Source organism: Pleurodeles waltl, chromosome 10 (genome assembly GCF_031143425.1).
Source record: "Pleurodeles waltl isolate 20211129_DDA chromosome 10, aPleWal1.hap1.20221129, whole genome shotgun sequence".
Taxonomy (NCBI): domain Eukaryota; kingdom Metazoa; phylum Chordata; class Amphibia; order Caudata; family Salamandridae; genus Pleurodeles; species Pleurodeles waltl.
In genome coordinates, this window is record NC_090449.1 from 139,769,097 (window position 1) to 139,796,169 (window position 27,073).

Genomic DNA, 27,073 nt, shown 5'->3' on the forward strand with positions numbered 1-27,073 from the left:
GTCACTGTTGATTTGAGAGCTACTTTTTTTTCTCAATTTACTCAAGATCACACTCATATGCTCCTTCCTCCAAAATCAAGTCCAAAAGGACTGACTTCCTTCACATCTGCATACTTTCCTAGCCTCCTATACCCTCAGCAGGCTTCGACCTGTCACACCCCCACCACCCTGTGAAAAAGTGCTCAATATGTGAAGAATGTGTACCAGTATTTTTATGTACTTTGTTCTTTAAGTGCATCATACAACTCCTGTAGTCTCTTTTAAAATGTGTCTAACCAAAGTCATTGAGTGGATGCATTACAGTTTGTATAAATAGGCTGGAGATCCTCCTCTGTTATGCCCTAGAGTAGACTCCTTCAACTTCTTGGTCAATGACTGATGGCCAGAAGATCTGTCAGCTCCACCTCGCCCAGTGCCTACAGTCGAACATCTGTGCTTTACATCTGATAATGAGCTGTATTTTCATCCCCAAGTGCTGCCAGTCACAGTCACGTGTTTCTCAATTTTGAATACTCTGAAAAAACTTTCTGGACCATCTTCCACTTCAGACGCACGTAACAGTGGTACACGGACTGATTGCATCTAGACTTGATTACGATAATAACCTGTAACTAAGTCTCCCTAAAGTCCTGTTGAACAACTGCAGGTAATTCAAAATGCTTTATTGCGGAAGGCCCTTGGACTGCCTTTGTGCTTTTCCATGTCCCATCATCTCAGATAGCTGTACTGGCTTCCAGTTGTTAAAGACATCCAGTTCAAAGCTTTAGTGTTGATCCACAGATCATATTACGGCACTGGTCCAACATAATTCCAAGATTGGTTTCATCCCCATTCTTCAAGCAGACTCTTTAAATCAAGCAATGCCCTAGTATCTATGATGGATGGCAACTTTTTAAACAGCAAAGAAGAGGAGCAAGATCGTCTCCTTTCTAGCAGCTAAAAGTTGGGACAAGCTTCCTCTTGATATCCCCTCTAAAGAATTGTACAATTAGTTTCAGAAACTCCTGAAGACCTGGATGTTCACTCCATCATTTTTGTGCCCTGAACAGTGATTCTGGTTATTTGGCAAGAGTCGGAAAGGTCTTAGGGGCCGCTGTTTGTGTTTCAAAAATCAAATCACCAATTCATCCCTCACTTCAAACCACATAAAAATTTACATTTACAAACAGACCATGATCTTATGCACTGTTCATTTACAATACACAAATACTACTGTTGTTCAATAAATACAATTGAAAATTATGATTTAATGTTTTTATGGTTCACGTTCTTGAATGTGTTCAATTTTCAATTAAATGAAAACTGTATGATGTCTCTTTCATATGAAAACTGTTCTCTTATTCATTCATAAATATTAATGCAGGTGAACATCTGAGTAATTACTCTTAAATACTAAAATCAATACAGACCTTACCCACAGGACATCCTTTCCATACATTGGTATATATTGGTTCTAAATGGGGTCTTACTTGCACAAGCTCTAATTATACTGAAACTAGAGTGTTGTAAACCTACTGGACTGTATCAGTAAATAGCTGCACACCGAGGATTCTTTACTGTTCGAATGCATGATTCTGTTGCATACGTCATTCGAAGGAATCGCAGACACTTGATTCGTTGTGACCATTATCAAGTACACAGTCCCCACTCCTCTATCCAGGCGAGGAAGCTTTGACTGTGCCTAAGCCTCCTTACATTAAAGTTGTTTATGCACTCTAGAGCCAAACTTTTTATTTTCACAATCATGTCAAGCCGTCATTACAGTTCTTTTCCTTCGTAGAGGACATGTGCAACATCCGTCAGTCTGAGCTTTTTCGCTGGTGCCACTTTCACACTGTTCTTCAGTCAGTATTCGGTATTCTTTATTAGTATTGTTTATACACATGTCTGTAAAACAATATATACAAACATAAGGTTAAAAAAATTGAGTTAAAATAACCCATACCCCAACAACCTTCTGATCCTAACACAATCTTTAACACATCCTACCGTCAAAACCCCACAAGAACACCCAACTAAGCATCGAAACACACACAAAATCACATTTGCTACTTCTGAGGCTCCTTCCACAAGGTTTCACCTGGAAGTTAAACTCTGTTATCCAGTTTCAAAGCTCTGAAGCATTTCTAACCCAAACCTATTTTTAAAATTTTTACTAGTGCACAAGCAACATTTTTAAACTCCATGTTTGCAAGTAGTGCAAGTGCCTCATTAAGATCGTTAATATTATATTTTGAGAAAAGCAGTTTTAAAATCTGACAACGAATTCTATAAAAGTGCAAACAGTCTAATAAGAGATGAATATTAAAATCTGAAGACGGCGAGTAACGGGTACAATTATCGGGATCGTAAAGTGCATTAAATTCCTCATACATACCAAATTTTAGTAACAGCACCCGCCATTGGGGATTCAGGAATGCGGATAAGTAGGAGTACATCCTTTGGTTAGCCCAGGACTCCAGTATTTAGCTAGCTGAAGGTTTACTCGATACATAGCCTAAGTCCACCATCCTAGATTCTTTCTTTCAAGCCTCTTTCAACTCCCCCCTTCGACAGGGGGAAGCCCCAATGACCTTATATTTGCCCATCTTCAGTGTTGCAGCAATTTTCTATAGTCTGTTCCTGACCTGTGCTGCCCATCTTAGTTCACTCATTTCAACTTCACCAGCACAGATGTTGAAACCTTTTGGATCTCTGAAAACAAAAGTTTATCCTAGACACGCAAGGTTGCTTTATAGGCTAGAAAGTTCCAAGACTGCAAGCCTCCTTCGAGTCTTATCGCCGGGCGCATTGTGCTTTTATGTGACCTTAGCAACTTTTTGAAGAATTTACCCTCACATTTCTCCCAGCTTATCTCTGTGCTTAGGGTGAACAGTTCAGCCCCATATACGCATTGTGCAGGCACCATTGTATTATAAGCAGATAATGCCGGGGTCATAGATAGTCCTCTGAACATGACTTTAAACCTTATTATTCCTCCTATAGTGGATGCTGCATGGGCCTCCACAATTTTTTTTATGTAAGGCCCAATTTAATTTTTTTGCAAACCACATTCCTAGGTATTTATATGAGGTAATAACCTCCATCATCTTACTGTCCAATTAACACTTATACACTTTTGTATTTTTTCCAATGGTAATTATTTTTGTTTTCTTTAACCCCTTCGCTGCCAGGCCTTTTCCCCCTCAGGTGCCAGGCCTTTTTTTGGCTATTTGGGGAGTTAGCGCTTAGGCCCTCATAACTTTTTGTTCACATAAGCTACTCACACCTAATTTGTGTCCTTTTTTTCCAACATCTAGGGATTCTAGAGGTACCCAGAGTTTGTGGGTTCCCCTGGAGGAGACCAAAACATTAGCCAAATACAGCAAAAATGTAATTTTTTTAAAAATGGGAAGACAGTGCTGCAGAAGAAGGCTTGTGTTTTTTCCCTGAAAATGGCACCAACAAAGGATTTATGGTGCTAAAATCACCATCTTCCCAGCTTTCAGGAACAGGCAGACTTCAATCAGAAAACCATATTTTTCAACACAATTTTGGCATTTTACTGGGATTAGCCAATTTTTACAATTTTTTGTTCTTTCAGCCTCCTTCCAGTTAGTGACAGAAATGGGTGTGAAACCAATGTTGGATCCCAGACCGCTAAACATTTCTAAAAAGTAGACAAAATTCTAAATTCAGCAAGGGGTAATTTGTGTAGATCCTACAAGGGTTTCCTACAGAAAATAACAGCTGAAATAAAAAAATATTGAAATTGAGGTGAAAAAACAGCAATTTTTCTCCACGTTTTACCCTGTAATTTTTTCCTGCGATGTCAGTTTCTAATAAGCAATATACTCTTATGTCTGCTGGACTCTTCTGGTTGCGGGGATATATAGAGCCTGTAGGTTCAACAAGAACCCTAGGTATCCAGAGCAATAAAGGAGCTGCACCTTGCAATGGGTTTTCTTGGTATACCGGGTATACAGCATTGCATTTGGTGAAATATAAAGGGTGAACAATAGGTATCAAGGAAACCTTTGTATTTCCATAATGGGCACAAGGTAAGGTGTTGAGAAGCAGTGGCTATTTGCACATCTCTGAATTCCAGGGTGCCCATACTAGCATATGAATTACAGGGCATTTTTCAAATAAATGTCTTTTTTACATACTGTCTTACATTGGAAGGAAAAAATTTAGAGAAAAACAAGGGGAAATAACACTCATTCTTCTACTCTGTGTTCCCCCATGTTTCCGAATACAAATGGGACCTCAATGGTGTGGGTAGACCTAGTGTCCGGAACAGAAAACGCAACATGGACACATCACATTTTTACATTGAAATCTGACTTGTTTTTTAGAAAGTGCCTAGCTGTGGATTTTGGCCTCTAGCTCAGCTGGCACCTAGGGAAACCTACCAAACCTGTGCATTTTTTAAAACTAGACACCTGGGGGAATCCAGGATGGGGTGACGTGTGGGGCTCTCACAAGGTTCTATGACCCAAAATCCTTTGCAAACCTCAAAAGTTGGCAAAACAAAAAACCTTTTTCCTCACATTTCGGTGATAGAAAGTTCTGGAATCTGAGGGGAGCCACAAACTTCTTTCTACCCAGAGTTCCTCCAAGTATCCTGATTAAAATTGTACCTCACTTGTGTGGGTAGGCCAAGTGCCCGCGACAGGAAATGCCCCAAAACACAACACATTTTCCCAAAGAAAACTGACCTGTTTTTTGCAAAGTGCCTAGCTGTGGATTTTGGCCCCTAGCTCAGCCGGCACCTAGGGAAAACTACCAAACCTGTGCATTTTTTAAAACTACACACATAGGGAAATCCAGGATGAGGAGACTTGTGGGGCTCTTCCAGGTTCTATTACCTAGAATCCTTTGCAAACCTCAAAATTTGGCAAAAAAACACTTTCCCCTCATATTTCAGTGATGGAAAGTTCTGAAATCTGAGGGGGGCGCAAAGTTCCTTCTACCCACCATTCCCCCAACTCTCCAGATAAAAATGGTACCTCACTTGTGTGGGTAGGCCTAGTGCCCGCGAAAGGAAATGCCCCAAAACACAACGTGGACCCATCACATTTTCCCAAAGAAAACTGACCTGTTTTTGCAAAGTGCCTAGCTGTGGATTTTGGCCTCTAGCTCATCCGGCACCTAGGGAAACCTACCAAACTTGGGTTTTTTTGAAAACTAGACACCTAGAGGAATCCAGGATGGGGTGACTTGTGGGGCTCTCACCAGGTTCTATTACCCAGAATCCTTGCAAACCTCCAAATTTGGCAAAAAAACACTTTTTCCTAAGATTTTGGTGATGGAAAGTTCTGGAATCTGAGGGGAGCGACAAACTTCCTTCTACCCAGCGTTCCCCCAAGTCTCCCGATAAAAATGGTACCTCACTTGAATGGGTAGGCCTAGTGTCCAAGACAGGAAATGCCCTAAAACACAATGTGGACATATCACATTTTCCCAAAGAAAATGGACCTGTTTGTTGCAAAGTCCCTAGCTGTGGATTTTGGCCTCTAGCTCGGCCGGCACCTAGAGAAACCTACCACACCTGTGCTTTTTTGAAAACTAGACACCTAGGGTAATCCAGGATGGGGTGACTTGTGGGGCTCTCACCAGGTTCTATTACCCAGTAACTTTTGCAAACCTCAAAATCTGGCAAAATAAACACCTTTTCCTCACATTTCGGTAAAGGAAAGTTCTGGAATCTGAGGAGAGCCTCAAACTTCCTTCTACCCAGTGTTCCTCCAAGTCTCCCGATAAAAATGGCCTAGTGCCCGCGTCAGGAAATGCCCCAAAACACAACGTGGACACATCCAAATGATCTATTACAAAACTACCTGGTTTTTTTTTTTTGGGGGGGTGGGGGTTCCCCTAACATTTTCTTACCCAGACTCCTCTGCTAACCTCAAACATAGCTAAACAAATCTAATTTTCCACACTTTACTTTGTAGGATCTGTGCCGTTACAAGTTTCCTACCACCCAATGTTCCCCTTGGTCTGCCAATAAAAATGATACCTCACTTGTGTGGGTGGCTCAGGTGCCTGCAACAAGAAAAGGCCAAAAACGTGTAGAGATTGAGGGGATAGTACAGCGAGTTGTTAAGCCTAATTTTTTCTTTTATATGTCTGCTTTGGGGACCCACACAAGTAGGGTATCATTTTACTTGGGAGACTGAGGGGAATGCTGGGTGGTAGGAAATTTGTGCCGGAGCGGTGATCCTACAAAGAAAAGTGAGGAAAATATGCTTTTTTAACGGTTTGTAGAGGAGGTTGGGTAAGAAAAGGTTGGGGGATCCATGCACACCTCCCTGGACTCTTCCAGGTGTCTAGTTTTCAAACATGTCTGGGTTTGGTGGGTTTCCCTAGATGAAGGCCGCACCCGGGACCAAAAACACAGGTGCCCCTCCCCCCCATCCACCCCCAATACAAAGGTAGTTTTGTAATAGATCATTTTTATGAGTCCATGTCCTTCTGTGATGTTCCAAACACTAAAACTGTGAAAAGAAATGCACTTAGGTTATGTTAAAAAGACCCCTCACCCACCAACCAAGTTGGTGGCATGCTTCATCATCAGGGTCTCACCCGAGACACTTAGCATGTCACAGGTGTGCTGCGACGCCTGATTACAGCGGAGCAGGTTTTTTCACTTTTACCACACATGCTGGTTGGATTTGGCACGAGGGTGAGTGTAGATCAAATTTTATTATCAAGAGGTTTCACAAAAATGAAATGCCCTGTTAATAGCTGAAAGGCCAAAAAACTGAACCAATGACTTACAGCTCGTGTGCTGTAAAGCAGCATCAAGGCACCAACCGCTTTACTGTCCATTCACATACCTTTCATACATGTCATGCACAAGACCATTCACGCCGCCAGACGTGGGCCTAGCACATTACAACATTTGCATCAACAGACAGCGCCATTCAAGGGTCCATCACTTCCATACGTCCACATGTCTGGTACAGCAATTACACCAACTGATGGGAGTGTGTGGACTGGCATTTGGCTGGCAGTGTGTTGCAGTGGCCAACAGGAAGTCACTATTTACACTGCCAGCTAAGCACCACTCCACACACACTGCCAGACAAGCGCCACTCTACGCACAACATCACTTTTTTTTTAAACAACGAAGAAACCACTAACTAATTAGAAATAAGTACAAAACTACAAACAAAAGCTCTAACTAAATACATGACCGTAATGCCAACCATGAAATTGAACATATGAAAATATAAAACAGGCAGTTTACGCTCAAAGGTAGTTCCCAGTAATTCTTATGGGTATGGAAACTCCTGAAACAGCCAGCCACACACAGCCCAGGCTTTGAAGGACAGTCCGGGCAGTACATCCGGCTCTTCCTCCGGATACATCTTCGGGCACAGACTCTACATTTCTTAGTGGGCAAGTCTTTTTGGGAGTGGGAGGAATGTGATCAGGAAAGTGGCGATCTTTCAATCTAGCCACATCCTCCACCATTGTTACTCTTGCCTGTTCCACCACGATAAGGCTGTCTATCACTGACTCCTGAAATTTAACAAATTTCATCCTTGACTCAGAGGAACAATCCTTGAACACAATAAAAGCATTAAAAGTTGCCAAATGAAGCACATGTATTGCCAACTTTTTATATTACACAGAAGGCTTCCGAAGAGCAGTGTAAGGTTCCAACCTCTGATCTACTCTATCAACACCACCCATGCGCTTATTGTAGTCCAAAATGCACTAAGGTTTGCGCACTTCCGCAACCTGACCCCAAACATTCACAGGGGAGGTACTCTCATCATGGATGGTAGTGAGCACGTATTTCAGAGCTAGCAGCTCATTATTACGCAAGGCACTGCGCTGCCCGCTCTTAAGTTTTATTACAGACAAGCTCCCTTGGATAGCCTTTCCAGTTAGAACTAATTGTGCCCCAAACAACAATGTGCACTCTGAACAATTCATTGAACAACTGCACTCTAGTGTAGAAGATATCTACGTACAAATGATGACCCTTGTTAAACAGTCCTCTATCAAGTTCCCACACAATGTTTTCACTAACTCCAAAAGTGGGCGGACAACCAGGGGGGTCAATACTGGAATACCTCCCAGTGTAGACTCAGAAATTATACAGATATCCTGTACTACTTTCAGACAGCATACACATCATAATTCCATACCATGCCCTCCTGCTAGGAATGTGCCTTAAAAACCAAACGCCCCTTGAAAAGGACCTAAGACTCGTTCACACTTATTTTGTTGCCTGGAATATACTCCGCTGAAAACCGATCTACAAAATGATCAAGGACAGGCCTAATCTTAAAAACACGGTCACAATCAGGGTGATCTTGTGGCAAGGCTAAAGCATTGTCATCAAAATGCAGCATCCGAAGAAGAAGCAAATACTGAATACTAGTCATGGTTGCAAGAAATAAAGCCGCTGCCAACAAGGGACTAGTAGACCAATTAGAAGCCTGTGACGGCTTCCTTATCAACCCCATCAAAAAAGTAAAACTCAGGAACTTTTTTTAACTCTTCCAGATTTGTAGGAATCCACTGGGTAGCTCTAGACTGATGCCTAAGTCTGGCAGCGTTGTCCCTCAACTACTACTTCGCATACAAATTAGTCTGCTCAAAAATCTCTTCCAAAAAGACATCGTCCTTAAACAACTCAAGGAAATTGAACTCAAAAAGTTTTCCGTATTCACTCAACACCCTGGGAGACCGGTAAAGGCAGGCAACTGTGGCTGCTCCATGTTTGGGCCAACCCAGGTGTCAGGGCTTCCCATGGGAAACCTTTCAGGCCCAGGCTGCTGCACTATTGGCACATCAGTGTCCTCCTCTAAAACAGGCCATTCATCTGCATTGAGAGTGGCTTCCTCATCAGAAGATTCCTCTCGGACAGAAAACTCACTGCCAGAATCTCTCACTTCCTCCTCTGCCTCAGATGTAGAGTCAGTCTTATTATCATGGCCAGAAGACGACTCAAAAAGCACACCAACAACCTGCTGAGCGGTCACTCTGCGGCTAGCCATGATCCTTTCTAAGAAGTGTAACTTGACAAATTTGCCAACAACAACCAGCATTGTATCAAATAAGTAATAAACAAAGTGTGGCTTTATCACAAAGAGTTATGTACTCAAAAACTATACCACTCACTTGCCTGAAAAAGCTAGACTCACCAGCAACTACTCTGCACAGACACAGCAATCACCAATGATATCCCACTATAAAGAAAAAAGATAAGCAAATTAGACATAAGACAAAATAAATATAATTGTGCTTAAATCTAAGGACAATTTCACACACAATCCTGCATTTAGTACACCACCTACAAACATGTCATTCATGCATGGCAACAATATTCCTTTGGAGTAAATTGTTTTTACTTACCTAAAACTTGCAACTACACAAACCACAGGTCAACCACTGCCAAAACCGCAAGGAGCCACAGCAAAGATAGCAAAAGCATTGAACTAGAAAGGAGAAATATACTATTATAATCACAAATGCAAATACTTCGCCAGTTGACAAGTACTCGCCACTAACCATTTAGAAATTTTCCATGGTGCCTAAATGGCCAACAGTTCTGTGCCCCCTTTGGGGGGTGACCATTGCCAAAGGGGCTACCCCATCCCACATAAAACACACACAAACAAGATTTCTGGTGCCTAAGTGAATTCTGCCCCTCTTGGGGGCAGATGGGCCTAAAAGAATAGGCTGATCTGCCCCCAAGGGGAGCAGAAATGGCCAACAGTTCCCTGCCCACTTTGGGGGTTAACCCGTGCCAAAGGGGGCACCCCCAAACAAAACAAAAATAAAGGAAAAAAAAATCCCTGGCGTCTTGGTGGCATCTGCCCCCTTGGGGGCAGATGGGCCTAAAAAAAAAATGGGTCGAACTGCCCCCAGGGGGGCACATATGGCCTTCCCAAAGGGCCCCCCAACACAAAGAAACAAAGGAAAAAAGTCCCTGGTTTCTTGGTGGCTTCTGCCCCCCCCCCTTGGGGGCAGACAGGCCTAAAAAAAAAATTGTTAGATCTGACCTCAAGGGGGGAAGAAATGGCCATCACTAATGTTCCCCTTTTGGGGGGGTGACCCTTGGCCAAGGGGTACCCCTAGACACAAAAAAAACACACAACACAATCCCTGGGGCCTAGTGGGTTTCTACCCCCCCCCCGGGGGTGAGATTCTCATAAACATGGGTGATCTAGCCACGGGGGGGGCGAAACATATTAAAAAAATCTTGCCCCCAGGGAAGCGACCCTTGCCTAAGGGGTTGCTGCCCTAAAACATTATAATATACATCATCCCTGGTGCCTAGTGGATTTTGACCCCCCCCCCCCCAGGGTGGTAGATCAGCTGAAAAAACGGCCGTTCTGCCCGTATGGGGGGGGGGGGGGGGGAAACACGGATATAATAATGCCCCCAGGGAAGCACCACTTGACTAAGGGGTCACTCCCCAAAATAAGCTAAAAAACACATCCCTGGTGCCTAGTGGTGGATTCCTGCTCGGAGCAGGAATCAATTGAAAACAGGCATAGGGGAAAGGAAAAACTCTTTCCTTTCCCCCTGTGTCTGTTTTTCACCCCCAACCACTCCCCAAGAGAAGGACTCACCTGTTTTTGGGCCTCTCCGATGGACGCGCTGGAAGCAAATGGCTTCCAGCGCATCCCGGCTGTATGATGACGTCGGCGCGACATCTGATTGTCAATGGGTGTTGGGTCGGGGTGGAAGGGGAAGCGATTCCCCTTCCATCACCGACTGGGGGGTGTGGGCCGGGTGCAGGACGAGCTGGTCTCGTCCCCGGCACACGGGAACCGTGGCCGAGGAAGAGGCCACCTCACCCCAGGCACCCAGGGGGTTAAATTAACCTTTACTTCATTGGCCATGCAGTACTGGTTAAATCTTTCCAATTTTCTCAGGAGGCCTACCTGAATCAGATCTAAGATGACCAGATTGTCCGCGTAAAGAAGGCACGATATATGTCTACCCCCCATGTTCGGGGAGAATGATTTGGTATTTGCGAAGACTTGAGGAAGAACTGCAAGGAATTGTGCAAACAACATGGGGAGCCTGCCTCCATTACCCAGTGGAATTATTTTCAACAGTGCACCAGATAAGTCTAATTCCACGTGAGCCCAGTTCCATCAGTGAAATTCCTGAAATATTGCGAGTAAGTTACTGGGGATTGCAGATATTCTTCACAACATCACTTGTTCTTCTGACACGGAGAGTATAACACAAAGAAAGAAAATAAGGTGAACAGTTCATGTATCTTCAGTGTTCGTCAATACCAAATAAGAAAACATTAGCCTAGTAAATTTGCTCTTTAACATAACACAAGTAGTACCCTAACATGACAGAAACATGTTTCGATACAGCCAGCATGCACCCTCTTCTTACGATGGAACATGGCCCCAGCCCTGCAACTAAGCATATAAACAATGCTCATTTTTTTAGGTTGCCGCCTATCAGACAGAGCAGCTGTCTGGTTTGCTAAAGACATCTTAGGGACATTTGGAAAGCTGACCTAGGAATGCATTCCGCCTGTTGCTTGCCATTGGCTTCGCGGTTTGTAACTCACATTTTCTTGTTTTTTTGCTGGGATTATTTGTTTTAGGCTGCCAGGCTTAAGTTCCTGCCTTACCTTGCCAAGACTTTCTTTACATCATTCTTCCGAGTGCTCCCTTTCTGTAAGGAGGCCTGTAAATCTTGTTCTTATCTCATCACATTTTCTGTGCATTAAAAGGCTGAGGTCAAATGTCAGGTGCTGTCTTCCAAGGCTTAATTCCTTTTGTTTCTCTGCCTTCAAAGTGAGAGGATTTATGTTACAATCTTGCTCAATACTGGGGATAGGAACGAGTGAGTGTCTTTTCCTAGCAAACGACATTTACATGAATCAAAGTATTTCAGAATAGATCAGAATTAGGAACACAATGAAGCACATTTTTTGTTATTTCTGGTGTGTTCGAAACAAATACTTTAATAAGATCAAAACAAATCATTACACTAGGTGATGCAATTTCCACACATTTTCATCTGTGCACTGTATAGTTGTATTAGTAATACTGAAGTTTAACTACTATAACTTTGTGTCTGTGCAAATGTAATGGTCATTTCAGTTGAAAATGTGTTGCCTATAATTTGTGTGCTACCACACCATGAATACTCCACTCTACACCACTGCACTTTACTCTGCAGCACACCACTGCACTGTACTCTGCACCACTCCACTGTACTCCTCACCACTCCATTCTACTTCACAGTACGCCATTCTACTCTGCCCTGTACCACTCTACTCTATGCCAATGCACTCTTCCCCACTCTACTCTACAACACTCGAGTCTAGGTCACACCAATTTACTCTGCACAGCTCCATTCTACACCACTGTACTCTATGCCACTCTGCAACACTGCATTCTACGCCACTGCACTCTGTCAACACACTCTACAACAATGCACTTTACTCTGTAACATTCAAATATATGCCCCTGCACTCTACACCAATCCACTGTACACCACTTGACTCTACTCTGCACTACTTTACATTACACTTTATGCCACTGTACACAAATGCACTCAGCTCCACACCACTCTACTCTATGCCACCTCACTCTACTCTGAAACAATCTACTCTACAGCACTCTACCACACTGTGCCCCTTGCCACTGTACTCTTAACCACTTCTCTATACAGCTGCACTGTCACTGCACTCTATACCACTGCACTCTACTATGAATCACTGTACTCTATGCCAATGCTCTCTACATCACTGCACTCGGACACGCTACTCTGCAACACTGCACTCTCTGCATCTCTACTCTGCAATACTCTACTTATGCTACTCCACTCTACGCCACTGCAGTCTACAGCAATATACTCTGCACTCTATGCCACTCAACCTTCCATTACACTTTATGCCACTGTACACAACTGCACTCAGTTCTGCACCCCTCTACTCTTTGCCACCTCACTCTACTCTGAAACAATCTACTCTACAGCACTCTACCCCACTGTGCCCCTTGCCACTGTACTCTTAACCACTGCTCTATACAGCTGCACTGTCACTGCACTCTATACCACTGCACTCTACTATGAATCACTGTACTCTATGCCAATGCTCTCTACATCACTGCACTCGGACACTGTACTCTCTGCATCTCTACTCTGCAATACTCTACTTTATGCTACTCCACTCTACGCCACTGCAGTCTACAGCATTATACTCTGCACTCTATGCCACTCAACCTTCCATTACACTTTATGCCACTGTACACAACTGCACTCAGCTCTGCACCCCTCTACTCTTTGCCACCTCACTCTACTCTGAAACAATCTACTCTACAGCACTCTACCCCACTGTGTCCCTTGCCACTGTACTCTTAACCACTGCTCTATACAGCTGCACTGTCACTGCACTTTATACCACTGCACTCTACTATGAATCACTGTACTCTATGCCAATGCTCTCTACATCACTGCACTCGGACACTGTACTCTGCAACACTGCACTCTCTGCAACTCTACTCTGCACTACTCGACTTTATTCTACTCCACTCTACGCCACTGCAGTCTACAGCATTATACTCTACTCTGCACTCTATGCCACTCAACTTTATTTTTGTGCCACTGCCCTCTGTATGACTTAACTCTACGCCACTCCACTTTGCACCACTCTAATCTGTGCCACTCCACTCTATGTACCACTCGAATCTATGTCGCAGTATTGCTTGACGCAGCATTGTACGCTGCTGAACTCAATGCTACTACATTCTACTCCATTATGCTCTGCAAAACTCTATGACAATGCTCTCTACACCAGTCCCATCTACTCCATGCCACTCCAGTGTATGCCATTCTATGTCACTCCACACTATGCCACTCCAATACACATCACTCTCTGCCATTCCACGCCACTCTTCGTCATTCCACTCTCCACTACGTCACTAACTTTTAGCTATGCTTAACAGCAGCCACACTGGTGTACAACATGGCTAAAACACATTGGCAAACCAAATAAGCCCTTGCATAGGCAAGAGCTATTGGCTTTGCCAATGCTTGTTTATGCTACCCCTCTTAAGGATGAACTTGCACTCTTCCTACTGAATGGCTTGAATAAGGTTTCTTATGGAAATGTAGTTTCTTACAACAGGTCTCATTATTATTCTTCTATACATTAGTGGTGCCGGATAACAGAAAAATATTGCCTGTTTCAGTTAGCGTTGTCGAACACATATGGTTCAGAACCAGATTTAGGGCAAATAGGTTGCAAATCTGCCGATTTTCACTGAATATCTGTTACCCGGGATAACCGCAGGGATGCAGAAAAACAGAATATCCATCAAATCCCTCACAATAGCAGTTCGCAGGTTGGTGAAGACCTGTCCCCTATCAATTTGCAAATAGTGATGTCTTGCTGAAAAATCACATTCCTATCCCACAAACTTGTACTAAAAGTGGGTATTATAATTATATAATATAGCATGAAAGCAGTTTGAACAACATAAAATACAATTTTCTCTCTTCCATGAATCCAAATATACAGACGTAGGGAATCTACATAAATAAATGTCTGAATAGAGTCCATGACCTCCGCAAAGGCTGAAAAAGGAGAAATGGTTCTGGCCACATGCACCGTGGCCAGAAATGGTTTGCTGCCACTTCTGTTACTTAGGTTCATGTCTGGTTGTCTTGTTTTATCTCCACCCAAGTGTCTCCCTGACTTCCTCAAAGCTCTTAGTACTTTGTCTTCTGCCTCCTTCTGAATCTTGTCCATGTTTGCTCTAACATCGGTCTTCCTGGGCATTTCCTTTCCCGCCCACGCTTCTGTTTGCCTTTGCACTTCTTTTTGTCCAAAACGATAAGTAACAAGCAGAATAAAAATGTTTATCTGCTAGCACATAAAGAATGTAAGTGTAGGCTTGTTTTCTGCTGAGTACAACACCGTATTTGCTTTACAAATGTAAGAAGATAGTCAATACACTATCAATGAAATCCCATTCCGGTGTACCCATGCCACACAAAATCATTGTTGGCCAATAACACTTTAACAGGACCTACTAAATGTGTACTTTTACGTCTGAAGAAATCTACATAGTTCCTTTTGTATTAATGAGTCCTAAAATGCCCGATAATAATGCAAACAGTGTGCCACTTGTGCAATCGCCCTTACACTATTTTTGCCTGAGGCTTCGTATTACCCATTTCAAGCTCCAATTTGTCCTGTTTCCACCGCAGTCAAAAATAGCACCAAACCTGTAGGGACCCCAGGGGAAATACGTTCTTGACTGTGGCAGATGGCCCCCATTAGAGACCAGCCTTTGGTGTTTCTCTTGTGTACCTTACAATCAGTTCACACTGTACTGAGACCACTACATCACTTAATACGAATATTTTCCACCTCCCAGGCTAATTCAAGATATGGGCCTATGGAAGCTCAGACTCATGCCACCTGTGCAAAGGCTGTTGCGACTGAGTGCTCTTTTTTTTTTACACAATGGCCCCAGAAGTCAATCCAGTAGCTGTAATTTTCAAACATGAAGAGAAGTAAGCCCAAGGAGACTTGTATATATTTGAAAAAATGCTGTGCAACCATTGTGAAAAAGGATCATTCTGCTACTCACTCCTGTCCTTATCGAGCCACTGCAGTGCTTTGCGTGGAGGACTGTTTTTTCCTGTGGGCTAAAGTAGGTGTCAATGCATACAGTATTTTTCTGTAGTTTTAAACTATACATGTCATTATGCACATGTGTGAAAACGGCCATACCTTCTGAATATGCCCAGACTTACATTTGCATGAACAGATGGTGAATCTGATTGGCTGTTTAATGCTGACCATTTTGCTCTTTTAAAGATTTTCTGATCTCCATTTGCCACAAACCTAGTTGGTGGGGGAAAATGCTGATGTCACATGGACACACAGTCATTATAACCGCAGCTTCGAGCATATACCAGAAGGTGTCATTTGTTTTATAATTATTCTAAAGAAAAGGCAAATTTGCATTTTCATTGCTTGGGTCACAGTTTTCAAGGGATGTTCATCATCCAATGTCCTTTCACTCATAGACCGAGAAATTACAAAAAAGTGCATGCACTAATAGATTGGATGACTCGGGCTGTTTCTCTTTTCATTCACAGAGTCCTACACCCCACCATAGATGTTTTCTTGATGCTGTGCGGAGAGGCTGGACGCTGCAAAGCCTTGTTTAGGTTGACGCCTACCAGACAGCGCAGCTGGCTAGTTTGCTTAAGACATCTTTAGGGACATTCTGAAAGCTTCCCTGGGAATGCATTACACACTGTGCTTACCATTGGCTTTGTGGTTTGTAACTCACATATTCTCGCTTTCTATTTGCTGGACTTATTTGCTTTATTTACACTGAGCAGATTCAGTTTGAAGCTCTCAAGGATCAAAGCCTTTTCAAACTACTTCTCCTTCTATTTTTCCACGAGTGCTCCTTACTGTTAATAGGCTTGTAAATTTAGTTCTAGTGTCACATTTGCTGTTCATTTAAAGACCGAGTTCCAAAGTCAGGCTTTGTCTTGAATGATTGTAGTAGATCTGTAAAGCGCAAAACAGCTGCTCCAAAAAGGGGGGTCCCGGCGCTGGATAATAAAATAAAGGCACTGTAGAAGAGCAGACATAAGGACCAACCATAATTAGATCTCTCCAAAGAGATGAGTCTTTAAGAGGTTCTTAAATAGATTCTTTAAGGTCGGCCCTCTAATATGATCTGGAAAGAAGTTCCAGAGTTTTTGCGCCAAGAAGAAGAAAGAATGTCCAACTGCTCTGGACTTTGTAATCTTGGGAATGCAAAGCAGGTTGAGATTGGCTGACCGTAAAGCTCTGCCAGGAAGATATCTTTTGATTTTGTCGCAGATATACACAGGGCCTGTTCATTGACCTTAAACGTTAATGTCAAGGCTTTGAATTCTATTCTTTGCTTGACGGAAAGCCAAGAGTCTTCCTTAAGGTTTGTAAAACAGGAAAACAGACTCCTTTGGTGGCATTAACGAAAGGCCTAAAAGTGAGGGCACTGCCGAGCTTGACCCTCAAGTTTTTAGCTGTGGTGGATGGGGCCACGGGGGAGTGGAGGAGTAGGGGCGTGAGGGGGGGGGGGGAGTACCATGACAGAAGGCCACAGGTGGGTCAGATCGGATATGGAAGAGGAGCTGAAGATGAGAACTTCAGATTTTCTGGAGTTTAGGCAAAGGCAGCTATCATACATCCAGCCAGCAATTGCCAATAGGCAGTCCTGCAAATTGGGTGAAACCATGGCATCAAGGTGTTTAAAGGCAAACAACTGGGTACCATGGGCGTAGGAAGCCATGTTAAAATCCCACTCTGAAGCAGCAGCAGCAAGGGACGCCATAGAGATGTTAAAAAGGATCAGACTTAAGGCTAGGTAGAACACCGCTGATGACCTCACGATAGCCAGATGTAAAAAGAGGGCGAGAGACCGCTTGCTTGCTGTTGGAAAGGAATAATTTAAGCCATTGCCACACAATGCTAACAATTCTGCCCTCTTCTGAGGGACGTTGGCGTTTATTTTTCTTTCTCCAACTTCAAAGTGAGAGGATGTATGTGTCAATCTTGCTGGATACTGAAATAGAGGAAAGGTTTTTTTTTTCTAGCAAACAACAATGACCTGTGCAACTAATTCTGAATATATCTGAATTAGCAAGGCACACATGAGGCACATTTTTTTTTTATTGAAGTGTGTTGGGAACAAATTCTTTAATATCATCAAAACAAATCATTACAGTGTGAGATGCCATTACCACACATTACTGTTTCTGCGCTGTACTGTTTTATTAGTAAAACTGTATGTGTGTGCAGATTTAATGGTCATTTCAATTAAAAATGTGTTGTTTGTAATGGCAGTTTGCTACCACATGATGCACACTCCACTTTATTCCACTCCACTCTACACCACTGCATTCTACTCTGCAACACTCCACTTTACACATGCCAATGCACTCTATTCCACTCTGCACCACTCCACACACTCCATGCCACTTCCCTCTTATGCCTTTCTACTCTTCACCACTCTACTCTATGCCAATGCACTCTATGCCACTCTACTCTATACTACTGCACTTGTTGCACTGCACTCCACTCCACTCCAGCCTAGGCCACTCCACTCTTCTCTGCACAAGCATACTCTATGCCACCCTGCAACACTGCACTCTATGCCACAGTACTCTATGCCAATACACCCTAAGACAATGCACTTTAATCTGTACCACTCCACTCTACACTCCTGCACTCTAGTTCAATTCACTGTTTGCCACTCTAATCTACTCTGCACCACTGCACTCCACATCACTCTTCTCCACTCTGTGGCATTGCACTCTACGCCACTCTGCCCTACACCACTAGACTCTATACTACACCACTGTAGTCTACGCCACTGCTCTCCATGGCACTATACACTGCATCACCCCACTGTACACCACTTCACTCTAATATGAAACAATCTTCTCTATGTCACTCTACTCCACACCACTCTACTATGCCACTGTAGTCTAATCTAAACCACTGCACCCCACTGCACCCAATGCCACTGCTCTCTAGGCCACTGCACTCTACACCAATTTACGCCATTATTCTATGCCACTGCACTCTACCCTGCACCACTCCACTTCACTCTTCTCTGAAACAATCTTCACTATGGCACTGCACTCTTCTCTGTGCCACTCCTCTACGCTAATGCACTCTACACCACTCTACTCTGCGCCACTCCACTATGTGCACTCTGTACTCTGCCACTCCTCTGCACATAACTGCATTCTAATCTGCACCACTGCAGTCAACGCCACTGCTCTCTATGCCACCTCACTCTACGTCACTGCACTCTCCGACACTCTACTCTGCAACACTGGCTCTCTGCCGCTAAACTCTACGCCACTCTACTTTGCAAGACCTACTGGCTTTGCCAGTGCTTGTTTTACATGTACCAGTCTTTGGAGGGAAGGCAGGGCCAACAAGCGCATTTTCGGACTTCCATATCACAGCAGGTCAAAAGGGTGTCTATTCACTTTACCATAAGCAAACTGCGCAGAATTGGACGCTGACAATTTTCCTGGGGCAAGGCAAGCATGGTTGTGAGCATTGTAAATCATCATGTTGCTGCTTGGGTAATGTGAATGTGGACAGCAAAAGTGAGTTATCAGCAAAGAGGCCTGCTTTCCTGGTTGGTGAGGGTGGCCTTATGGACTTTAAAGGTGACTTGAATTTGATGCATGGGAAAAGGGGATATTTATTGATATTGCTCAAGTGAGGGTAACGTTTTTTCTGCACTGTGTTGGGATTAGGCAAGTAGATGCATGGATGATAGCTTTGGGTGGGATGAGGGTGGAATCAGAGAGGTCAATCAGCAGCGTGAAGTCCCTGTTAATGAGGAACATGTGGCTGTGAGGCGTGTTGCTCTATTCGTTCTTTAAAGGTAGGGCATAGATCTATGTAATACTCTTACTTGGCCATAGAAGGCAAAGTGGCCTAGAGCTGCCAGGTGCTTGGCAATTAGTCAATGTGTAGTGAGCTCCAGGGATGAGGACATTCAAAAGATGAACTGATGCAAGAGTACATGAGGTATCCTGACAGTGGGACATTAGCCTCCTTCGACTGCAGCATTCTAGTTCCAGATCTGCCAACACATATGGTCCCACTGCCTCAGTCTCCAGCTGAAGAGCTGATACCACATGATGGGAGAGAAAAAGGAGCTAGAAACCCCTGAGCACTATAGGCTTCCATCTCATTTTTGGAAGAGTAGCACTGCTAAGGTTCATGGGTTTTTCTAAACATCACAGTAACCTGAATAAAGGTAGCCAGAACCAAACAGCAGTGGCTTTCCAATTGCCTGGGACAAGTCTTCATCACAAAACTCAGATCGGAAATACAGGAGGTATTGCACAGTAGCTCGAGGCAATTGACATTTAGAAACTGGTTGAGTTAACCTCCTTCTGTAAATCAGACCGGATAAAAAAATATTGTAGGAAAGACCCTAAAAGAACAAAACAGTGGTGGGGAATGACTGAATATGTGAGGGAAAGTTTTGCGTGCCCTTCTGCCGAAGCACTTAACGATAATGTACCTCTGGAATGGCTTTGATGGAAGTAGCTCTTTGACAGCCAGGTAAACAGAGTATCGAGTGACACTTTGCAGCTGTTTATGCTCGTCAGAAGAAAGAAAGAAAGTCCACAGAAAAAGTGAGCTGTTTATGCTCGTCAGAAGAAAGAAAGAAAGAAAGAAAGAAAGAAAGAAAGAAAGAAAGAAAGAAAGAAAGAAAGAAAGAAAGAAAGAAAGAAAGTCCACAGAAAAAGTGAGGCCAGAATAAATAGGAAAGACAAAGGGCCATGGTTAAGGAAATAGAAAAAAAAATCTGCAAAGCTAATAAGGAAAAGAGGATCAAGGATGAAGGAAGAAATGGTGAATGGCGAGAGAAAGTGAGAAAGAAGGATAAATAGCAAAAAGTGAATTGTAAACAGGCAGAAAGATGGGAAATAAAAAAAAATGAGATAAAGAACAATCATTAAAGCAAAAATGCAAAACAAAGCACGAAAGAAAAACTGCTACACACAACAAAGCACAGGCTGAAAACATGTCTGAAATAGTTCAAATAAAATAAATTTCACATCCACATTCTGACCAGCCAACATGCCATCCGTCAGGCTGTTTCAACCCCACTAAGTGAAACACTGGCATGCTGATGGTTGAACATGTGACTTGACGGAAAGAGACCGCATCAGCACAGATAGAAGGAACGGAAACACAACAAAAGCAAGTTGTTTTCTACAACGTTAGATTGAAAGTTCTGCTCCGTGCCCACGACGACAGCTCCCCTGCATTTCGCCAGTTCTATTATTTCTAGCAAAATCCTCTGCGTTAGTTTTCCTAGCGTCTGCAGAACGTAAACGTGATCCGCTATTTTCTCTGTCATTGGAAGTAGAAAGTGGTTCTATTCCGATTCTTAGCTGTCTAGTGCGGCAACTGCTTGCTTGTTTACTCGTCCTTTGTTTATTTGCATTCTCCCCCTTTAGGAATGTACCAAAAAAACAAACAAAAAAAGAGAGGCTGCTGCCCTCTCCATCCTCTGCGAGCGGGGATGGGAGGAGTCTTGCAGCTGACATCACCCTGGCTATATAGGCTGCAGCTGGAGGGGTTTTGTCAAGCAGGCATTGTCAGGGTGCAGAGCGGGGCTGCTGGTTCCTCTGGAAGCACCACGAGAAGGGTTTGCTCCGGTGGAAAGGGTGCACACAATAGAAAATAGGACATCCCCAAGCGTGCACATAAATCCCAACACACACCTCGCTCCCCATTTTGCATCAGCGCGCCCAGCAGCCCCACCATCACCATGACCACCAACGGCACCAACGACTCGGTGCAGATCCAGTTCGGCCTCATCAACTGCGGCAACAAGTACCTGACGGCGGAGACCTTCGGCTTCAAGATCAACGCCTCGGCCGCCAGCATGAAGAAGAAGCAGATCTGGACGCTGGAGCAGGGCCCCGAGGACTCGGCCTCCGTCTTCCTGCGCAGCCACCTGGGCCGCTATCTGGCCGCCGACAAGGACGGCAACGTGACCTGCGACGCCGAGGAGACGGGCCCCGAGTGCCGCTTCGCCATCGTGGCGCACGACGACGGCCGCTGGTCGCTGCAGTCCGAGGCGCACCGGCGCTACCTGGGCGGCAGCGAGGACCGCATCAGCTGCTTCGCGCAGACCATGGGCCCGGCCGAGCGCTGGAGCGTGCACCTGGCCATGCACCCGCAGGTCAACCTCTACAGCCTGAGCCGCAAGCGCTACGCGCACCTCAGCGCCGCGCGCGCCGAGCTGGCCGTGGAGCGCGACGTGCCCTGGGGCGTGGACGCGCTCATCACGCTGCTCTTCCAGGAGCAGCGCTACAGCGTGCAGACGGCCGACCACCGCCTGCTGGCGCGCGACGGCGGCCTGCGCGAGGCGCCCGACCGCGAGACCGGCTACACGCTGGAGTTCCGCGCCGGCAAGGTGGCCTTCCGCGACTGCGAGGGCCGCTACCTGGCGCCCTCGGGCCCCAGCGGCACCGTTAAGTCCAGCAAGAGCGGCAAGGTGGGCAAGGACGAGCTCTTCGTGCTGGAGCAGAGCTACCCGCAGGTGGTGCTGAAGGCGGGCAACGACAGGAACGTGTCCACCCGGCAAGGTGAGGGGTCCGCGGTGCGCTCTTGCGATGTGCGCTCGGGCAGCCGAGGTGTTCTCTTGGGCGCAAAAGATGTGTTTAGTGCTGGTTGTGCTCCATCATATGCAGCGCTTTAAATGGAAATGTTGACGTGCACTCACTCGTCTGAGTATCTGTTTGCTCTTGGGTAGTGCCAGCACTCTCCTATTAAATGTATTGCAGCAGTGCTGAGAAGTGCAGGTACTATCCCTTCTAAATTACAGGTGCTCGGTATCGGATACTACCTGCCCATTTAAAGCACTGATCATATGGGATGGTTTGGTGATGACTGTTCACTACTGAAGTATTTTGGTACCGTGCTTGGCGACCGTATGTTGCTAAGTAACGAAGCGGTGGATATTGAAGGCGCTGTTCTTTGTGACGCCTACTGGATGCTCCGTTGAATAACTGATGTTTCAATTACTGTGATGACAGTGGCAGCTTGCTATATGATGCACTAACTGCTTCTTTACAGCGCCCTGTTGCTTGCTTTGCTATTTTCTTCTGAAGCACTTTGATGCAGTAATTTGTTTAATCTCTATGGTAACGTCTTATTCATATAGCCTTACTGGAGAGTGGTGCACGCTGGTGTGGCGAGGTGGTGAATTGCTAGGCTTTGATCACATCTAGGTGATGCACTTTTTAGTACATTTTAGTGCCCTACTGATGCTATTATGATACACTACTGCCCACTGATACTGGTTGATAGTACCATAGCCCTCAACGATGTTGCATTATTGTGTGATGGTGATGATGGTCTGCCTTGTTTTAATTCAGTGCTCTGTTTTGTGACTACGATGGGTTCTGTTGGTGCTGGTGGTGCATAACTGTGCAATGTGCTTCTGCACTTGTGGTGCACTGATCGTTGACTAGTGATGCAGCACGACCCCTCCATTCAGCTATACTGATAAACGTTTTTGTGCTTTCCTAGCACCTTTTGATCCTGCACGATGGTATGGCTGCTAGAACTGTAACTCATTGTGAGCAGAGTGGCGGGGTGATACTTGTCTGGGTGTCCGTGCAGTATATGGTAATGTTGCACTGACTTGTGATTGAAGACTCCCTTCCCGACTAGTGATTCACACTTGCCAATGAATTATTCAAAGATTAACAGCCATATTCCCTCCCGCCACACCCAGACCCGCAGCACCGCGAAGAGCGCTCCGTTACTGGTAACGCGGATAAGCTCTCCGCCCCTCCCTGGACTCCGCGGATGCTCTGGTCTAACGTCTTTTTAACACCAAATGAATCCAGATTTTTCCAATAAGGTTTTTTTCTACGTGTCTCAAGAGTTACGAACAACGCCCTGTTTTACATGCTGAACAAACTGATTAATTCATGTTTACCATTTGCTTCTCTCTTACAGCTGCCAGGTACCATCATGCCATCTGTGACTCGCTCGCTGAGCCATATCGGTATTAAGCCAGAAACATATGGGAAATGTAGTTTTGCTTTCGTATGGGCATATAGTTCCCTGGACCCTAGGGTTATGTTATTCAGCGCCCCAGGATTGGCTGGTCGTGGCTCGTTACATGAAGCCACATTGCAGCTCTGTTTCTACAACTTGGTGTTAATATATTGAAGATTGTAAAGATAATAGTGCCTAGAAGTGCTTCATGCCTTATTTATGATCCATGGACGCTCCGTTATCTACGAGTTTAGCGCATCTTTAGACATTGTACTCGCTCCTTAATCCGGTTTTAGTAATTGGCCTTTTTAATGTATTTTATTCTGACTGTGTAGTCACTGATGCGCCCGTATTAACTGCGTCCCAGTGCAGAGGCTCTCGGTTAATTCACCTCCAGGGGTAGAGCTCTTTGTTGCTTCAGTGAGGAAGGGGTTGTCCTTAAACGACAGGTTCCAAAGTGCCCCCCCCTCCCGAAGAAACCTGCCTCCACGCGTCACTTGTGCAGTCGTGGGAGATTTTGTTTTGTCCCCGCAATATATGTTGTGGCATTTTTGGCACAAGAAATTTTAACTGTTGCCCCCACCTCAAAATGATTTTTCAGAAGAAAACCGAAGCCGGTACTCCTTTCTAAACACTCACCCTCTTTAAGTCTGTAGAGTTGTTTGGAGGTTGAGAACTGGGTGGCAGTTGTTCACGGAGCTGGTAGCGTTATTTGCGTCTACCTAGATCTGGAGGGCGCCTCAAGGAGCTCGGGCCTCAGCAATGCCCAGCTAACTACACGCGCCCGCGTCTCTCCGTACCATAGTGCCTGATCCACGGAGTGTCGGCTGTCACAACTGCAGATCCCTCCACTGAAAAGCAATATTTTGAATGTTTTGCTGTAAAACGTTTCTTGTGCAACAGTATGCACGTAGGACGCTTGTAGGGGATTTGTGGTGTGCACGGTCACAAGCCCCGACCTACTTACTCCATAATCGAAGCACAAAGGGCTTTAGTCTCCGCTGCTTAATACGGTCCCGGATCTGCGTGATTCACTCCCGCCCCTGAAGTTTGAATGCTGCCAGGCTGCAGGATATGTGAATGGCTCTGCATCTGTGACTGACCCCCTGCCCCGCGATATACATTTCAGACAGCTTCACAATCCTGTGTCCCCTCCCCCTGTCAGCACTATTGAATGCTTGGGGTGGCTTAAATGAATGGTTCCTTTAGCTCGTTCTGCTAAGGGCGCATCTATGTGCATCGATTAGTTTTGTACAGATCGGGGAGGTTTACCGTTTTGCCCAAGATCAGACATTGGTCGGGTAGGAGAAGCTGGGATTCGAACACAAGCTCCTGGCATTTAACGTTAGACCACGTCTCGTAATTATCGTGCATGTACAGCGCGCATTTCCTAGCTATTGCTAATAAACGAATTATGCGCACATCTTATCGACTGGCCACGTCCGCGTGAAAGGATGAGACGGTTCAGTCCGAAATAATACCAGAGACTTGCACATCAAACACAGATCTCATTTACTAGCGTTTATTTTGCAGAGCTACGTTTTTATGGAATAAAGATCTGTGGTGAGCGTCAGAGTGACACATTTTATTTAAATGCGAGTCTAACTAAATGGTGAAATGATCACACATGGAACTAGTGACGGTCGGTGTTGTGTAGCCACAGTTTTGTAAGTGCCTCCCGCAGTAGCCCGTTGCTATGACAAGGAAGTGTATGTTGCTCCTGACAGAGGTGGTAGGCGCTAGGTCAGATGCTGCCAGGCTTGCGCGTTCACCCTTGCATTTGCTACTTGAGTTTTCACCAGTATGGGAAACAGATGTGGAACGGGGGAGGGACGGGGCTTTGGTAGACTCCATCTTCCCTCACCTCGTGGTATTTAAGTGGACACCCAGGCGGGGCATGTGCGGGCGAACCTCTCCTGTCTTTACATAGGGTGGTTCCGTCCAGCACGGGTGTAAATCCTAGGTTACCCCATACGTCCAGTGCGGGGGCGAAGAAGTTTCCAGGGTATGTCAGAGACTAGGATATTATTGACAAGATGCCAAAGTTGGGAATTTGCTATGCTTCTAGAGTTAACCAATATGGCGATTTCTTTCTGTGGCTGTCTGCAAACTCAGACGGGGAGGGACAAAGGGATGGAGTTTGTAGCCTGCGCCTTTCTCCACCAGCGCGCCGCTGATTGGTCCGGGCGGGTCCTGCCTGCGTCAGATGGTACCCAGCCGTACGAGCCTACCTGCCAAGGAGTGGGTCTGGTGCAGGGCTAGCGATCGGCGCCCTGGTTTATTCTTTATCCACCTCTGGCCATCGAGTCGTTTTCTCAGCAAAACTTTGAGCCCCTGCGGTCTCTCCGAGCCCCCGGGAGCCGTGCCTGCGCCCACGAACCCGTTTCTGCGCTGAAACCCCATCCACCCGCACATCTGTTCCTCATTTCATCCCCCTGGCAGGCGGTGTCCTGCAGCAGCACAAAAGCTGCAGTGCAAACACTCTCCCTTTGTGTGCGGACGGCGGCCGCACAATGGGCAGTGCGACTGGATACTTGTTCCGTGTGAGCCTGCCCTCATGAACCGGGCGCTTCAAACGGCGACTGTCCCGAAGGCTTCTCGACTGCCCGGGCAATAGAGTGCTTTCTCAGTGCCATGTGTGAGTAGGTCACACATTCTAGGTTTTCAACATGAATTCTGGGACTTGAGGTACAATTTATCTGTTGGTTGCCTGAACCAATGCAGATACTGCCGAGATCTATCTTCTTCTTGGTCACCTAGTCGGATCCAGGCGGGCCCCTCCAGCCTTTCATCCTTCAGAGTTTCATATATCGAGCACCATTGAGTTTGGCAACAAACGTTTTTTAATCAGCACATTGATGCCTCTTGAGATGAAAATGTACTTTACAAATTCTGGTTGTGCACTGTATTAGCTAGTTATAAAATTGGGACTACAAGTCCCAGAATACCAAGAGAAATCCTGTACCAGGGAAGCATGAGTTCGTTACAAGAACACCCGCAATATGAGACGAGCATTCATTGTTGGTAGTTCTGCCATTTAGATATCTAACTCTTCCCCCCTCCCCCCCTTTTTTTTTTTTTTTTTTTTTTTTTTTTTTTTTTTAGAACACTAGTTCCGGAAAGTCCTCCAGGGGTACCTTTTTCTGCCAGATAGCCATCCTCGCCTCCCCTGAAGGAGCAACAGCTTGATCTCCTCCGCAAATACTTAACTGCAATCAAGAATGGTGGTTCTGGGAGTTGTAGTCCTGGTTCATCCCTATTGACCCATTTATATTTATGCTCTCCATTATAAGGAAACTCCGTTGGGTACGTAGTTGGTAGTTTATAGTGCAGATTGCGGTCTCCAGATGAATTGACCCTGATTATTTATCTCCACTGACAAACCCTCTCCCCTCTGTCAGTCGAATTCATGACTAGCCTTGCACTGTTTTGTACTTCCCTCTTATTGCGTGAATCTTTGTATAGACTTCCATGGGGTTATGCTCACAGACCGCATTGGACCTCAGA

The 27,073-nt window shown here is 45.1% G+C and overlaps 1 protein-coding gene and 1 long non-coding RNA gene across 2 annotated transcripts in view; one reads left to right on the top strand and one right to left on the bottom strand.

Annotated features, from left to right (window-relative positions):
• Positions 1-1,249: 1,249 nt before the first annotated feature.
• Positions 1,250-26,054, bottom strand: LOC138261242 (uncharacterized). Its single transcript, XR_011199060.1, has 3 exons — positions 25,798-26,054; positions 11,612-11,770; positions 1,250-1,887 (listed from the first exon to the last, which is right to left on the bottom strand). It is a non-coding gene; the product is annotated as an uncharacterized lncRNA (long non-coding RNA).
• FSCN1 (fascin actin-bundling protein 1) overlaps positions 17,482-27,073 on the top strand; it is a 74,283-nt gene continuing 64,691 nt past the window's right edge. Inside the window, exon 1 of the mRNA XM_069210006.1 lies at positions 17,482-22,143. Within this exon, the coding sequence (XP_069066107.1) occupies positions 21,321-22,143 (823 nt within the window). The 5' untranslated portion in view covers positions 17,482-21,320. The remainder of the gene's footprint in view (positions 22,144-27,073) is intronic.